At 62.0% G+C, this 15,469-nt stretch overlaps 2 protein-coding genes and 1 long non-coding RNA gene across 3 annotated transcripts; 1 reads left to right on the top strand and 2 right to left on the bottom strand.

The window, feature by feature from the left end:
* Positions 1–821: 821 nt before the first annotated feature.
* LOC107537399 (glutathione S-transferase P) lies at positions 822–3,428 on the bottom strand. Its single transcript, XM_087822444.1, has 7 exons — positions 3,362–3,428; positions 3,018–3,053; positions 2,665–2,771; positions 2,477–2,564; positions 2,059–2,162; positions 1,274–1,381; positions 822–1,088 (listed from the first exon to the last, which is right to left on the bottom strand). Coding segments are annotated over exons 1-7 (633 nt in total). The 5' UTR covers positions 3,363–3,428; the 3' UTR covers positions 822–899.
* Positions 3,429–5,319: 1,891 nt separating this feature from the next.
* Positions 5,320–10,947, top strand: LOC148092116 (uncharacterized). Its single transcript, XR_015715317.1, has 3 exons — positions 5,320–5,487; positions 6,688–6,875; positions 10,405–10,947. It is a non-coding gene; the product is annotated as an uncharacterized LOC148092116 (long non-coding RNA).
* GSTP1 (glutathione S-transferase pi 1) lies at positions 7,629–10,158 on the bottom strand. Its single transcript, XM_087822128.1, is given in 9 exon segments — positions 7,629–7,817; positions 7,973–8,080; positions 8,169–8,234; positions 8,236–8,270; positions 9,056–9,143; positions 9,251–9,267; positions 9,270–9,354; positions 9,417–9,424; positions 10,155–10,158. Coding segments are annotated over 9 exon segments (600 nt in total).
* Positions 10,948–15,469: the final 4,522 nt, after the last annotated feature.

Here is a 15,469-nt window from a genome sequence, read left to right as displayed (position 1 = left end):
GTGCCCTGACCGGGAATCGAACTGTGACCTCCTGGTTCATAGGTCGATGCTCAACCACTGAGCCACGCCTATCAAGCCACTGAAACTTTGTGACTCGGTTTCCTCAACCACAAATAGAGCTAGGTATCTACTGAACGGTGGCAAGCACTAGGAAGGTGACATACCCCAGCCAATCTCATCACACCTGGCACGGACCGGGCGTTCAGAGTTAGCAGCTCCAGTTGTTACCTGCAAGTGTGGCTGGAGGCAGCTGAAGGATCCACCTTTTCAGTTTGGACCCACACTTCCAGAGCCCAAAAGCCCTCCCCCAGGCAATGTCCGTTCCAGCCTCTAACCCAGTTCCTCAGCCTCCTGGGCAACACCCCGGGAGCGCGGGCGCTGCTCTGCGCACCCAGGACTGCCCGGTGGTGGCCGAGCGTTCCGTCCTGACGCCTGGCCCACGATCGCTCAGACACCACAAACAGTCCCGATGCGGGGCCCCCGAGCTCCTGCCCACAGCCATCTGTCCCCTGCGGGGCCCCTCAGCTCCCGCTGTCCAGGACTCATGTCCTCTGGCAAGCGGCCTGCTGGGACTGGGAAGCAGGGTTACGCACTGAGCCCTTTCTCTTGAGACTGGGGCCCTCCAGGGTAGGGACCACGGTTATTTCTCTTTCTCTTTTTTCTCTCTTCCTGGAGCTCAGCAGACTGGGTGAATGCTCCGGGAAGACACCCTGATTGTGTTTTAGGATTTCGAGTATCCTAGCCGGCCGTCACCCCCCGAGTCTGACAAGTGAGGGTCCCACAGCCCCCCTGCCCAGGAAACTCAATGCCCACAGCACCGCTTTTGTCTTAGAAACTTTATTGGTCCTGGGGGAGGGGAGGCAGCAGCCCCTGCCTCCTGCTGAGGGGGCCACGGGCCCTCACTGTTTCCCATTGCCATTGATGGGGCGGTTCACATGCTCGGGGGAGGCCAGGAAGGCCTTGAGCTTGGGCCGGGAGCTGAGGCGAGCCACGTAGGAGGAGAGCAGGGGGAAGGCGTCCAGGCAGCCGGGGGCCAGGACCTGGTGGTTCAGCAGCAGGTCCAGCAGGTTGTAGTCAGTGAAGGAGATCTGCAGGGCAGGGGCCGGGGGTCAGCAGGTGGGAGCAGGCCAGGGGGTCGGGGGGCAGGGGGCCAAGGGCCTGAGCCGTTCCCTAGGTCTGCCCAGCAATGAATGGGTCACATGCTCTCTCTGCACCTGTTTCCATCTGTAAGAGAGGTTAGCATGGTAGGGGCAGGACAGGGACAGCTGCTCACCTGGTTGCCCACAATAAAGGCCTGGCCCCCCTGATTCTGGGAGAGCAGGGTCTCAAAAGGCTTCAGTTGCCCCGGCAGCTCCTTCACATAGTCCTCCTTGCCCGCCTCCTGCCAAAAAGACGCCACTGGTATCACCCTCCTGACGCTCACACGGCTGCCCAGCCCGGACATGCCCTTCTGTTGGCCCCACGTGAGAATCGCCACCCTCGGGGCCTCACGCTCCTCTGCTGACTCCCGCGCCCGGGCTGTGGCCACAGCCTGTCCGCCTCAGCAACCAACTCTCCCTCTCTACCCCGTGACCTCCCAGCAGGCTCCTGCGCAAGCCTTGAGGATCCATCCTTCCAGACCTCACATTTGGACACCACCCTGCTCAGATGCCTCCACGGCTCCCTCCTGCCGGCAGGAGCGGGTCTAAGCCAGGGGCTTCGGACCTTCGGGCCCTGGGCCTGCTGCCCCTCCAGCCCCACCTCCCGCCCCTCTCCCTCCCTCTCACACACAAGCCCTTCCTCTGCTAAACTGGCCTCGGTCCGCGCCTGCATACTTCGTGCACCTGAAAGTGCCTGCACCCGCTTCCAGGAGCTGGCTGTAGACCCCCCTTCCCCGCCTGCTCCAGGAAGCCCTCCTGGCCGCCCCGGCTCCATGGCTCCTGTCCTTGTTGCTGGTGACTGCCCCCGGCACAGAGCCCGACCCAGCCCAGGCCCGACGGGGAGGGCGCAGCTGGGGCCAGTGAGGGGTGTGGGGTGGTGGGAGTTCGGGGAGCCCCTTCCCTCGTGGCCCGCGCTCACGTAGTTGGTGTAGATGAGGGTGCAGTACTTGCGGCGGAGGTCCTCCACGCCCTCGTTCACCACGTCCACCAGGGCGGCCTCCCGCTGGTCCTTCCCGTACAGCCCTGGGGGCCGGGGCGGGAGGGGAGACAGCAAGACCGGGGGCTGAGCTACTCACGGCCACGTGGCCGCCTGTGGGCCACGGCCAGGGAGGGGGGCACGGGCGCAGGCAGGGGCAGTGCCGACCCACGGTGGGCGCTCGGAACCCGGTGGGAGGCAGCCTGGCCTGGCGCAGGGGTTGCGGGCGACCTGGGCTTGACCTTGGGCAACTAATGCATTTCACCTCCAGGCGCCTGCGTTTCCTCCGCGGGCCGGCGTGCTGGGCAGAGCAGGGCCCACCCCACCCCTGGACTTCACCACCTGCACCCTCAGCTCTCACCTAGGGAGCGGCCCAGGTGGCGCAGGATGGCATTGGACTGGTACAGGGTCAGGTCTCCGTCCTGGAACTTGGGGAGTTGTCCGTACAGCTGGGGGTGGCACAACTCGGTCAAAGGTGCTCAGCCTGGCTGCCCCCCCCACCTTTGCCCTCAGGGCCCAGCCCCTGATCCCTGCTGCACAGGCGCTTACACACGAGGCCTTGAGAGAGCCCTGCAGCCAGGTGTCCAGGGTGACCACCTCCTCCTTCCAGCTCTGGCCCTGGTCGGCCAGCAGCATGCGCATGGCCTCGCAGCGCCCTGGGGAGGGGAGACGGGAGCGGGGGCGCAGAGGCCCCAGCCTCTCAGGGCCCTGGCGGGGGCCTCCTCCGACGGCTCAGCACGCGGGGGAGGGGACGGGCCCCGGGAGGTTGGAGACTCCAGCCTAGCGAGCTCAGGGCACGGAAAGGTCCGGGCTAGTGGCCACGTAAGCGGGGTTTGGGGCCCCCCCGGGTCGGTAAGCGGCCATGGCTGCAGCCCCCCTCCCGCGCAGCCCCAGGCCCCTACCTCGAGCATGGAAGTAGGTTATGGTGTAAGGCGCCACTGCAGGGGACAGAAAAACCTGTTAGAGCCCTCAGGAAGGTGCTGTGAGGGGCAGTGCCCCCCCGGGGCCCCGCCCCCCGCTCTGGGCGCCCCGGGTCCCCGAGGGGCCCGTCTCTGCGCCCCGGAGGCCGGGCCCCTGCGAGCTCCAGCCGCGCGCTGGGGCCCGGGATCCCCGCGCGGCCTTGCGGGGGGCAGGGGGCAGGCTTCGCGGGCGCGCGGGGCGAGGGCCGGGCCGGGAGCCGGGCGCTGCAGGCCCCTGGGCGCCCCGCTGCCCGCCCCGCGCCCCCGGAGGCGCCCCGAGGACTCACTGGCAACGGAGCGGACCCAGCGACGGCGGCAGCACTCTGGCGGGCCCCGCGGCCCGGGCGAGCCTAAAGCGGTGGGGTCCCGCCCGCGCCCCGCCCCGCGCGAGTCACGTGCCGGCCCCGCCCCCCGCGGCCCCGCCCGCGCCCCGGCTCCGTGCCCGCGCCCGGCGTCCCCGCGGCGGAGCTCCACGCGCGGCCCGCGGAGGTGTTGCCCCGGTCGGCCTGCAGCGGGTGGACTCAGGTGAGGGTGGGGTGCGGGGCCCAGAGTCCTCGAGGCCGTGGCTTTGCGCTCTGGGCCCTGTCTCTGCTTGGGGCGCACATTCCAGAGGCGCAGACCCTTGCATTTGCTCCCACAGACGAAAGACGTGATAGACGCTGCACAGAGATGGTCAGAGCCGCTTGGCCTGCACACAGACCCGCGAGCACCCGCACAAACGCGCGAGCACAAACACACCCCAGGCTGGGTTACCAGCCATTCGGATGCCACCTTCATGGTTCCTGTCATGTATCCGGATGCTATCTACCATTTTTCTCATAATCACCTCACTTAGCTCAAATAGCCTATTTAAAAGGAACCTGTTTCACTCCTAAGTGGAAATGGGTGCTGCTGGTTAAAAGTCGAGGTCACTGTAAAAACAGTCACAAGGAGAGCAATTTGGTTTTAAAAACCTATCTGTATAAAGGACACTGGACCCTCTTTTCAAAATAACATTAGCGAGTTCAGGTGTTTCTGGCTGTGTCGTCAGGATTGAGGACAATTGCTGAGGGTTCCGGGATGAGCGGCAAGGCTGTTTAACCCCCTCTGTCTGCCTGGGAATCCCTTTGTGGAAGTTCAGGCCCTACTCCGGGACCCCCTGATGGCAGGGTTTCATAAAGACCCTTCCCACAGAGCTGGCAAAGTGCTGAGGCTGCAGCCAAGGCCCCAGGTGGGAGCTGGCCTGGGCATCCAGGTGGAAGCTTCCAGGCTTGGTGGTTGCTGGGGAGGGAGACTTGGAGGGAGTGGGAGGGGTCCTTCCTTCACTGGGATGGAGATCCAGGAGGAGAGGCAGCCACTGAGGGCACACGGCGTTCCCTGGGTGACTGTGGGATTGGTTGGCGGGGGTCCCCGGGAAAGAAAACTCAAATAGGAGCTCAGCAGAGAGATCAGGTCGAGTCAGGAGCACCCGATTCCTGCTGAGGGCTGGTGCCCTCTCTTCATCTTTGACGCCCCTTCCTGCCCAGAGCAGTAATTCTTCAGGAGCAATAAGAAGTTTGAAAACGCCATCAATATAATGTATAAGGTAACTTTTTATGTGGACAATAAAATTATCATTTCCTTACAGTGCCCTGGCAGGCAGAAGGCAGGGGTGGCACCCTCCAGGACTGGCCCACGGGAGGTGGTACAGGCAAGGATAGGTGCTGTCCTGGGGCAGACAGCCTGGCCGTCTGAGGGCCGGGCCAAGCCACCGTCAGCACAGTGCCCCGGGCCTGACAGCAGGCTCCAGCTTCCAGCCCAGGGGCCTGGGCTTAGGGTCTGTGCTCCTCCCCCCCACCCCTCGTGACCTTCCCTTGGGTCCTGCCAACACCCTCTTTATCCCTTAACATGCAAAACTCTTTTCTTATTTTTCTCCCAGGAAAGCCTAATGTGCTCATTTTACTTGTGCTAAAAGCAACCTGAAAGTTGCCTTCCCCCTCCCTGGCTGGTATTTAATGCGCTACAAACGAACAGAGAAACAATTGCAGTTCTATATGCGAAACAGTGTGAACGGTTCCTTTTTTGCTACATTCTTTCCTGTGCAGCAAACTCCACAGCCCTGGAGGACACTTCCCCATCTCCATAAAACACAACTCTCTCCCCCTCTCTCCCCCTCTCTCCCCCTCTCTCTCCCTCTCTCTCCCTCTCTGCCTCCCCCCTCTGTCACACACACACACACACACACACACACACACACACTCACTCACTCACACACTCACCCACAAGAACTGGAATCTCGTAGGCGACACAGAGACCACCTCCTCTGGGATCTTCAGAGCCTGACAGGGAGCAAGCAACCCCCACCCCCAGGGGCCCCCAGAGCTGTCCCCACACCTCCCACGGGGCTGTGGAGCTCCATGGTGGGGAAGAAGCGGAGATCAGGCCTTCGGCCCAGGTGAGTTTTTCCCCTTCCCCCTCGGGACACCCCCCCCTCGGGCCCCCCTAGCTGGGGACTTGCCAGGTGCAGGTCCGGGGCAGTGAGGAGACTGTCTCCGGAGGTGGAGCCCCAGACCCAGGCCTGGCTGCCTCCAAGCAGACACCAAGGTTCTGGCGCCCTCCTGAGGCAAAACCAGGGAGTGCAGCAGCTAGGACGGTGACCAGAGAATGCACCCCGGGTAGCAGACACCCCCTTCAACAGACATTCCTGCAGCACCTGCCGAGGGCCCAGGCACTGGGAACTCACCTGGAAATGAGACAGAGTCCCTGTGCTCGGGCGCTTGCTTGTATCTACCTCCCTGTGCGCTGAAACATTGTGTCAGCAAATGTCCTCGGAAGTCCTGCTGCCAGTCACACCTTCTCAACATCAGAAAAACACAAAATGCTCCCTATCACTTGCCCCTGCTGTCCTCAGCTGGGTCTCCGGACCAGGGCTTGTATGTGGGGCCTTACTTTGGAGAGTGGTCCACGGAGCAGGAGCAGGGGACTGGGAGAGTGGGACGGGGCAAGAGGACTAGCCTAAGGTCAGAAGCATGCAGAGCTCCCAGCTGACCGAGTCAGTAAATTTGCCTCTGTCTGAGTGGGGTTTCTGTGGCTGGCGGTCAAAATTGTCCTGACAAATATGAATGGAAGAGAAAGCATTAGGAGGGAGCCCTGATCCTCCTGGGGTGTGGGGGACACTTGCTGGAGTGTAGGACCACTGTGCTGCTGCACCTGAGCATGTCAACAGGGTCGGAGCAGGGCTACTAGGAGCATCCCAGGGACCGGGACACCCACACTTCTCAGTACGTGGGTTCCACTCAGCTATAACCAACCCCACAGTGGGTCTGAGTCCTCGTGCTCAGCCTCGACCAGAAGCAAAAGCCGCAGCCTCAGAGGCGCTCGGGGCACCGGGCCAGCAGCTGCTGTGGGCCGAGCTGGGGGTCCGAGGGCTCTGACCCACCCAGCTGTGCTCACGGGCTCGCCCCCTGGCCCGAGCGCTGTGCCTGGGGCCGGGGCTCGGTGAGTGACTGGGCTTGGGTCCCGCGTGTCTGGAGGACAGGCCTTCCCAGCTGGAGACGAGGGATCTGGTGGGGTTGCCAGCTTTATGAGCCAAAGTTGAGGGGGCCCTATTTTGGAAAAAACTGCTTCAAACTCTCAAAATGGTAACTTTCCACAGATGTGGCCTAATCGGTGGGTCTGTCTGAAGACTGAGCCTGAACCTCTGGGAGGTCACCCCGGCACCCCCCTTCTTGTGGTGGACACGCTTTCGAGCCAGAATCAGATCGTGGACACGGCACACAGGCGGCCCAGACGTCTGTTTACTTCTCTCCCCTGGGCGTCGCTCCTAAGAACAAGCTCATGAAAGTAAGTGGAAGGGGCTGCAAACAGCCCACGCCTGCAGGACGCTCGGCTGTCGCCCTGAGCTTGTCCCATCTGCAGGCACAAAGGCTGCCCCTTGCCCCATCCAGCCTTCTGATCGATGGGAAGGTTTGGAGCTCAAATGTGGTTCCATTGCCAAAAATGCCTCCCAGACAGACACTCGGCAGTTCCTGGGGGTAACTGTCCCCCAGATTCGGTGAAAGGAGCCTCGGTGGTGCACACTCACCCCGACTTCATCCCCAACGTTTGCCGGTGCCGAGCTGGTGAAAGCAGGCCAGGGGTTGGCCGTGACCTATGCTCTTTCTTCTAAAAGTCCCCGTGACTGTGAGTTGATTTCCATCAGGATATTTAACATTTAACTAAAATTAACATGGTAAATAATCACTCCATTGACCACTGCATTTGTCCAGAGCATTTCCTGGGGCTGTTTGGGAAAGAACCTTGGCAGCCAGGGTGCAAATTCCAGCTCTGATCTCAGTTTTCTCATCTGTAAAATGAAGTCTGAAGACCTGCTGAGTGTCTGGCTCCCACATGTGGTTGGTAAACAGTGTGGCACTTTGTGACTGCCCGAGATGTGAGAAAATGGGCTTGGAACTCCTCTGTCTCCAGAAGCAACCTAGGAAGGGGCAGATGGTCCCCTGTGCCCACCAGGTCCCTCACTGACCACAACACAGCTTTCCTCTCACTGTGTTTATTGGTTCCCAAGGGCAGGCCCTTTCCTGGAGGTGCCGCGTGGGCTCATATCTTTTGGGCTCCAGAGATGGGGCAGTTCAGGTGCTAGGGGGAGGCCAGGAAGGCCTTGAGCTTGGGCCGGGCTCTGAGGCGAGCCATGTAGGAGGAGAGCAGGGGGAGGGTGTGCAGGCAGCCGGGGACCAGGATCTGGTGATTCAGCAGCAGGTCCAGCAGGTCCTAGTTGGCGAAGGAGATCTGCAGGGCAGGGGCCCAGGTCTTGAGCAGGGTCAGGGGAGTCAGAGGCTGGGCCAGAACTCTGGCTGCTCCAATGAACCAGTCATGGTCCCGCTCTGGACCTCTGTTTGCCCATCTGAGAAATGGACCCACAATGGGCCAGACCCAGCACTCACCTGGTCGCCCATGACGAAGGCCTGGTCCCCCTGGTTCTGGGTCAGCAGAGTCTCGAAAGGCTTCAGGTGCCCCGGCAGCTCCTGAACATACTGGGCTTTGCCTTCCTCCTGAGAGCAGGGGTGATCCCAGTGGCCGTGTGCAGTGTTCCTGGCCAGGTGAACCCCGGGCCCCAAGCAGCAGCCCCAGCCCACTCACAGTTGTGGCAGAGGAGGTGGCCACAGAGCTTCGGGAGGTCCTCCAACCGTCATTGACCATGTCCACTGGCGGCCGCCTCCCGCTGGTCTTTGCTGTAGAGCCCTGGGTCATGGCCAGGCTGCAGGTCAGGCTCTGTCTGGGCTGCACCCCCTCCCCAGGAGCCTGCTGGCCTCAGGCCTGGCCCTGCTCTGGCCCCACTCTGCCCAACAATGCCTTTTCCCATCTCCATGAGCCCAGGGGGTGAGAGGGAGTAGCAGCGGGGCGGGGGGGGGGGGGGGGGGGCATATCCAGCTGAAGCCCATGCCTGCTTCCTGGGCCACACCCCTGCCCAAATGGCCCCGAGCCCCCTCCCCGAAGCCTGAGGTGACAGGCTGCAGAAGGCCTCTGCCCTCACCTGGGTCCTGCAGGAGTTAGGGTCCCACTGCTCCTCTGCCCCTGTTCCTAGTTGCCACATCCTCCTGGGACCTGAGGCTTTTCTGCAGCCCCCCCCAGGCTGGCTAAAGAAGAGGGGGACACCTCCCTAAGCCGTGTCCCTGCCACCCTTGAAACAAGGCCACAGGCCTGCCCTTGGAGCACAGGAACCCCTAGCCTCCTGCAGCCCACGCGTGGGGGCTGGCGGCCTCCTCTGAGCTGTCGTCCAGGAAATGGCCCAGAGAACCCATCTGGCACCACCTGGCTGGGGGTTGGCCTGAGCTGTGGCCCCTGCCCAGGTGGACTGGCCATCGCAGCCCGTGACCGAGAGCCCTCCTGACTCTGGCCCTGCGCCTTCCCCAAGCGCCCTCCGCCTGCTGGTCAGCAGGGCAGGACCCTGGTAGCTGTGCTTCAGCTCAGGCCCCTGAACGTCCTGCTGTGACCTGGAGGGTACTTTTCTGGACCTCAGGACTCACCAAGGGAGCAGCCCAGGTGGCGCAGGATGGCATTGGACTGGTACAGGGTCAGGTCTCCGTCCTGGAACTTGGGGACCTGCCCATACAGCTGGGGGGATGGCACGGCTCGGTGAGGGATGCTGAGCTCAGCTGTCCCCCAGCTTAGTTTTGCCTCCCAAGGCCCAGCCCCTGACCCCGCCAGGCACAAGTGCTCACACAGGAGGCTTTGAGTAACCCTGCAGCCAGGTGTCCATGGTCACCACCTCCTCCTTCCAGCTCTGGCCCTGGTCAGCCAGCAGCATGCGCGTGGCCTCGCAGTGCTCCGGGGGAGGGGAGACAGGGATGTGCGGACGGGACAGAGGACCAGGACAGAAACCCTAACCTTGCAGCCTGTTGGGAGAGGGTGCACCACAGGGGAAGAGTGGAGACCATGACCCCAACAGTGTCTGAGAGGGGGACACCCAGCCCCACAGTGTCCCAGGAAAGACAGAGGAATAGTGGCAGAAGCTGCCACTCCCCACTCCCCCCCCCCCCCCCCCCCCGCCCTGCCCCGCGCCCAGGGAGCAGCCTGAGTGCCTGGCCCAGGCCCTGCCAGTGCCCTTCATCCGGCCCAGGAGCAGGTGCCCTGCGGGCGAGAAGGCGCCGGTGTAGGGCGTCACTAGGAGAGACACAGCTAGGCGAGGGCCTGCCTGCGGGGCTGCGGGACCAGACACCCTGGGGAGAGGGTGGCTTGGCCAGGGCCTGCTCCCCACCCAGTCCAGACCCTACTCTCTGGCGAGTGGCGAAGGGAGAGTGCGCAGGAGGTGAAGAGGAGCCCAGAGGCCTAATATTTACCGTTCAAACCTCAGCCCTCCCTGCCTCACCTCAGGAATGTGCAGTCACTCTGCCTGGTCCCAGGCATGGCTGGGTGTGGTGGGGGCAGGGCCTGGCAGGCCTACCTGCTCATCTGCAAGGGTATGCCTGCCTGCCCGGCAGAGGCTATGCAAGGGACATCACGGGCCACATAGCTCCTCAGGGCCCACCGAGGACCAGGATGAGTACCTCGCTCACTGCTGGGTCCCCTGCACCAGCACACGGTAAATGCTTGTTGCACGAATGAATGCAGTTTCAGCAGACTTACCCATCTGCACGTCCTCCGTCCGTGATAATAATAACAGCGAACCCTTAGGGGCCGAGGACCGTGTTGAGAACTTTGCAAATATCACAGCCCTAAGCTTGGTACTGTTCTGATCCTTGTTTTACAGAGAATGAAACAGAAACAGAGAAGTTAAGTGACTTTCCCAAGGCCACACAGCTAGTAAACAGGACCCAAACCCAGGTCTGGCCGGCTTCAGAGGCCTCACTTTTAACTCTCTTTCTTTCTTCTGCAGGTTCTGTCATCTCCAAGCCATTTTTACTGAGTCTGAGTGCTCCGCACCCTTCAGGCTGGACCTGGGGCTACGAGTGGATGGAAAGAAAGACAGAAAGACTGGAATGAGCAGGACCTCCTGAGGCAGTAGAGGGACACCTGGCGGCCAGGAAGCCAAGTTAAGACTAGGTGGCCAGAAGGAAGGCAGGATAAGCTGACTGCAAAAATGTCACCACGTCTCCACTCCCTACTCAAAAACACAGAGGTAGCTGATTTTATCTCCCTCTCACTGCCTGCTTCCTTGCAGACTGCTGAAACTACCCACCCTCCCTGCGCAGCTGAGGGGGGTTTGACAACTATATGACCTTCCTGGTGTGGCACTAGTGAGCTACACCTCCATCCAGCCCCACGTCAGGTGTGAACACAGTTACCAGGCAACGCAGCAGGAAAAAGAAGTCACAAGACCCTGACGTGGAAAATTTTCAAAAAGCCTGCCTTTTCCCATAAGCCGGCTTTGTCCCCAGCTTATAAAAGAAGCCTATCAGAGCCAGCTCCCCCCAGGCCAATTCCGAGGCCCTTCCTTTCCTTTGGGCTGTCTCCCTTGTGCCCGAGTACAGGCTTAATAAAATCTGTCTGGAAATTTCTCTGGGGTTTCCTCTCAATTTCTATCTTGAGGAACCTAAGAGCTCCAACACTGTTAACATTCCTAGACCTGGGAGGGCTGTGTCCTTCCAGGCAGAGCCCAGTGTCTGCCTCCCCTCGGGCCCACCTGGCACCCGTAGCCCAGTTCTCCTAGTTGCCCCTTCTGGAGACGGTGGCGCGGAGTGGCTCTCGGTGGGTGTGGCAGTCTTTCTTGGGGCCTGACAGCTGACTGTCTCGGCCTGGTTTTCTTGTCCGAGCTGCAAGGAGAGGGAGGTATTCTTCCCAGGGACATAAGTACCCACCCAAAGCGTGGGGGGAAACCATCCCACCTAATCACCAGCATCTCTTAGCCCCATTTGAGCTCACAGCTGTCTACATCTGGGAGGGCGTGAGGGAGGGGGTGCCAGACCTGAGTTCTATCCCTGATCCACAGCTGGAGGAACATCTGCCCAGCACTTAGCAGCTTACAAAGAGCTTTCATATAGACGGTGTCATTTAATCTCCACAGCACCCTGGGAGGGAGTCTTGTTCCCATTTTGCAGACAAAGACACCAAGGCTCAGAGAGGTTCATTCACCTGCTCTGGCCCGGAGCATATGTGCCTCGCCCTGTGCACACGCATCACAGACCTGGGAGAATGGGAGACCCCCTGCGGTCCAGTGGGCCAGCCTCCTGGAGCTCACACCTTCCAGCCATCACGCTCAGGTCCACTGGGTGGGCTGTTGCCCAGGGTGGCTTGGCACTATACCGCAATGTTCCAGGTCGCCGCTTTTACCTGCAGTCCTCTGGCTCCATGGGCCCAGCCCGTGGTCCAGCTCCGTGGCCACCCTGGGGCCTCCAGATGCACAGCGTTCCCAGTCCAACCCGCCAGGCACCTCCCTGTGTCCAATTCCCACCTCCAGTTCATGTATATATCAGCATCAGCGTCTGTCTTTGGTGGGGTTTTAAATGTATATAAATGAACAGCTTTATCGCCCTGGCAGGTGTGGCTCAGTTGGTTGGGCATCACCCCATGCACCCAGAGGGCACCCGTTCAGTCGGGGCGCACCCCGGGTTGCGGGATAGATCCCCAGCAGGGGGCGTGCGGGGGACAGCCGATCGGCCCATCGATGTTTCTCTCTCTCCCTTCCTCTCTCTCTAAAATCAATCAAAACACATATTTTTTAAAGTAAATAAATAAACAGCGTTCTTGTTACATAAAATTTTCCTTTCTAAAGTGTGCATTCCGTAGTTTCAGTATATTCGGTGTTGTGCAACAGTCACCACCATCTAATTCCAGAATATTTTCATCTCAAAAAGGAACCCAGGCCCGCGAGCAGTCAGTCCTTACCCCTCTCCCCACCCCTTGGCACCCGCTCACCTGTGTTCGTGGCCACGGATTTGCTTACTCTGGGCATTTCCTATAAACGGGGTTGTGTCTGGCTACTTTCACTTAGCGTGTTTTCAAGGTTCGTCTACACTGTGGTGTGTGTCACTATATCATTCCTTTCTCTTTTTTTCCCCCTTTTTTTTCGTTAATCTTCACCGGAGAATATTTTTTCATTGATTTTCAGAGAGAGTGGAAGAGAGAGAGAGAGAGAGAGACACGGACGTGAGAGAGACGCGTGGACCGGTCACCTCCTGCACGTGCCCCAACCAGGGCCCAGGACTGAACCTGCAACCCAGGTACGTGCCCCTGACTGGGAGTGGAGCCCGCGGGCCGGCGCTCTGAGTGCTGGGCCCCCGCCAGGGCGCACCCTGTCCTTTCTGCGCCCAGCACCCCCACGGCTGTGCTCACGGGCGCCCCGCGCCCTGGCGGGCGTTTGCGCCGCGTTACCTGGCCGCTGCTCTGAGTGGCGCTGTCCTGGGCATCGGCGCACACGCTTTGCGAGGACTCGTGTTTGGGTTCCCCGGGCATGTGCCTGGAGTGGAGTCCCCGGGTCCCCCTCCAAGGAGCTGCCGGGCGCCCCCTCGGAGCCGTGCCGCGTCGCGACCAGCAGCGGCGACTGTCTTTTCGCGCTGGCCGTCCCAGGGCTGCGTGGCCACTGTTCCCCGGCCTCGATGGCCACCTGTCCCTTCGCTTGGTCACTCCCACCATCCCTATGGTCTTGGCTCACGTGTCCTGTCACTTCCGCAGGCCCCCAGGCCCAGCAGGGCTCCCACTCCCCTCCCTCTCGACAGCCTGGTAGCCCTTCCCCGCACTCGCCCCGCACAATCGTTCTGCCTTGGCCGAGCATGTGTCTCCCACCCGGTGGAAGGTTCTAGGAGGCAGGGCCGGGTCCAGCGCCCAGGAGGGCACCCCCAGGTGCTCCACAAGCCTTTGTGAAAGACGCAGCCCCTCTGACATTTTCTCCCCCCTCTTGCCTCCCATTTCCTCTCGGGGGGCTACTGACCCCCACCTCCCCTGAGGGCCTCCGCCCAGCACATCCTGTGGATTCCCGCACCGGGAACACTCCGAGCTCACAGCCCATCCCAGGCTCAGGGTAAACCTGGGTGGGCAATGCCGAGAACGTTCCCCATCCCCTCGTCTCCTCCGTGAAGCCGCCCAGGCACGCGGAGACAGTCCGTTGGTCCCTTTCTGAGTTAGGTGAGCCTGAGGGCTGGGCCCTTGGGCAGCTGTGTGGCCCCAGCAGCCGGCCTGGGTCCGGTTCTCAGGCGGCCTCGGTGTTTGCAAAAGGAACACATGAATGGATGGCGGCGCGGCCGGGACAGGCCAGAGCCAGGAGCTCAGGTGGCAGGCCTCTGGCAGGATCTGGTTCCCCCGGACAAAAGCTGGTGGGGGGGCAGGTAAATAAATCATGAGGGGCCTGGAGCAGGGCTGGACAGGACAGCTGACCTCATTCCGGGAGGTGAGGAGCAGGCAGCTGGGTGGTAAGTGGTCTGGGGACATAAAAGGGGGCACAGGAGGCCGGCGGGGCCCCCTGGTTCACCCCAGTCTTTTCCCTGAGAAGCAGGAGGGTGGAGGTCAGCAGTGGCTCAGAGGGAGGTGCTGGCAGGAGGGGAGCGTGGGAGGGGGGCTCAGAGGTTCCCTGCAGCGGGAGAAAGGGGAGGGCCTGGGGTGAGGCTGGGGACCTGTCTTCCACAATCCAGGAGCATGCTAGGAGGGGGGATGGCGGGGAGAATAGAAGAACAGGACAGACAGACAGAAAGACAGACCACCGGAGAAAGAGGGAGGGAAGGGATGGGCCTGAGTGGTCAGAGACCCCCAGACACCGCAGACAGATGTCAGCAGGGGGCAGGGGGGCAGAGGGGGCTGCAAGGGAGACAGACACGGAGAGACCTCACGGAGCAGAGGGGCAGAGGGAGGGCCAGAGAGCAGGACAGAAACGGGAGGCGTGAGTGCAAGGGATTCAGGAGCCAGGAGCCGGGAGCCAGAGTGACTGGGCCCCGGGGCCGCCGCAGGTGTGCGGAGCCCAGCGGGTCCTGGGGAGCCCGAGTGTGGCCTGTGGCCAGCATGAGGTTGGAGGGGGACAGGTGGGGGAAGGCTAGGATTTTGGGGAGGCACTATATGAGGGGCATGGGGAGCTAGGAAAGAGATGGGACTTGGGGGACCTGGGGCCCTCCCAGCCCACGGAGCGGGGAACAGGGAGGAGAGAAGCAGGGACCCACAGCTTCTCACTGAGCCACCCTCCCACAGGACCAAGGAGACCGGAGTGGGGCGGTGCCCCTCAGCCAGCAAGAGGGGCCAAGCCCTCGTCTCCATGGCCCTTCCTCAGGGCCCAGAAGGTGACAGCCTCCCCACAGGGGACCCCAAGCCCTCTGAGGACACTGCAGGGCCCAGCCAAGCCCCTGTGAGCCCAGCAGTCAACAGGCGGCGGCTCCTGCAGGAGCTCGAGGCCCAGGTGCAGGCGGCCTTCGGGCAGGTAAAGTGGGCAGGGCTGTGGGATTAACCCAAACGAGGGGGCCATGAGCGAGCAGAGGGGATCCCCCACCCCAACTGGGGCGCTTTAGGACAGGCCCAGGGCAGAGCCCAGGGAGGAAGCCCTAGACGTGCATGTTGATTGAGGGGTGAGTCGGTCAGCTGCTCAGGAGGGAGCTGGTGTCCCCCCACCTCTGACCCCGCTGAGCCCTTCGCCGGCCCCTGGCACCCAGAGTCAGCTCCCTTCAGCTCCTCAAGCGTCGGGGGGCTGGTTCAGGCAGGGGTGCCGAGGGCAGGCGGGCGGGCAGGTCCCCGCGGCGAGAGCCGGCTGAGGTGCTGGCAGGAAGGAGCAGGGTCTCCCGGGCTGGGCAGAGGCTGCAGCCCCTCAGGACACGCAGCAAGCAGAGGATCCGCAGGGTCCATACCACCTGGTACCGCCTGCTGTTCGGACGGGGGAGGTGCCCCAGACCACCCTGGCACACCGGGCGCCTGGCTTCCTCCTCTCAGGTCCAGGCCCTGCTTCTGAAGAAATCACATCTCTCCTGATTGGGAGAGATTAGGGGCAGGGGTGAGGGGAGAGGGGTGCTGGAGAGGGGGTGTCTGGAAGA

This window comes from Miniopterus natalensis, chromosome 11 (assembly GCF_054644295.1).
Source record: "Miniopterus natalensis isolate mMinNat1 chromosome 11, mMinNat1.hap1, whole genome shotgun sequence".
Taxonomy (NCBI): domain Eukaryota; kingdom Metazoa; phylum Chordata; class Mammalia; order Chiroptera; family Miniopteridae; genus Miniopterus; species Miniopterus natalensis.
The sequence above is the reverse complement of the archived record's forward strand: the minus strand, read 5'-3'. Positions and strand labels throughout refer to the sequence as shown.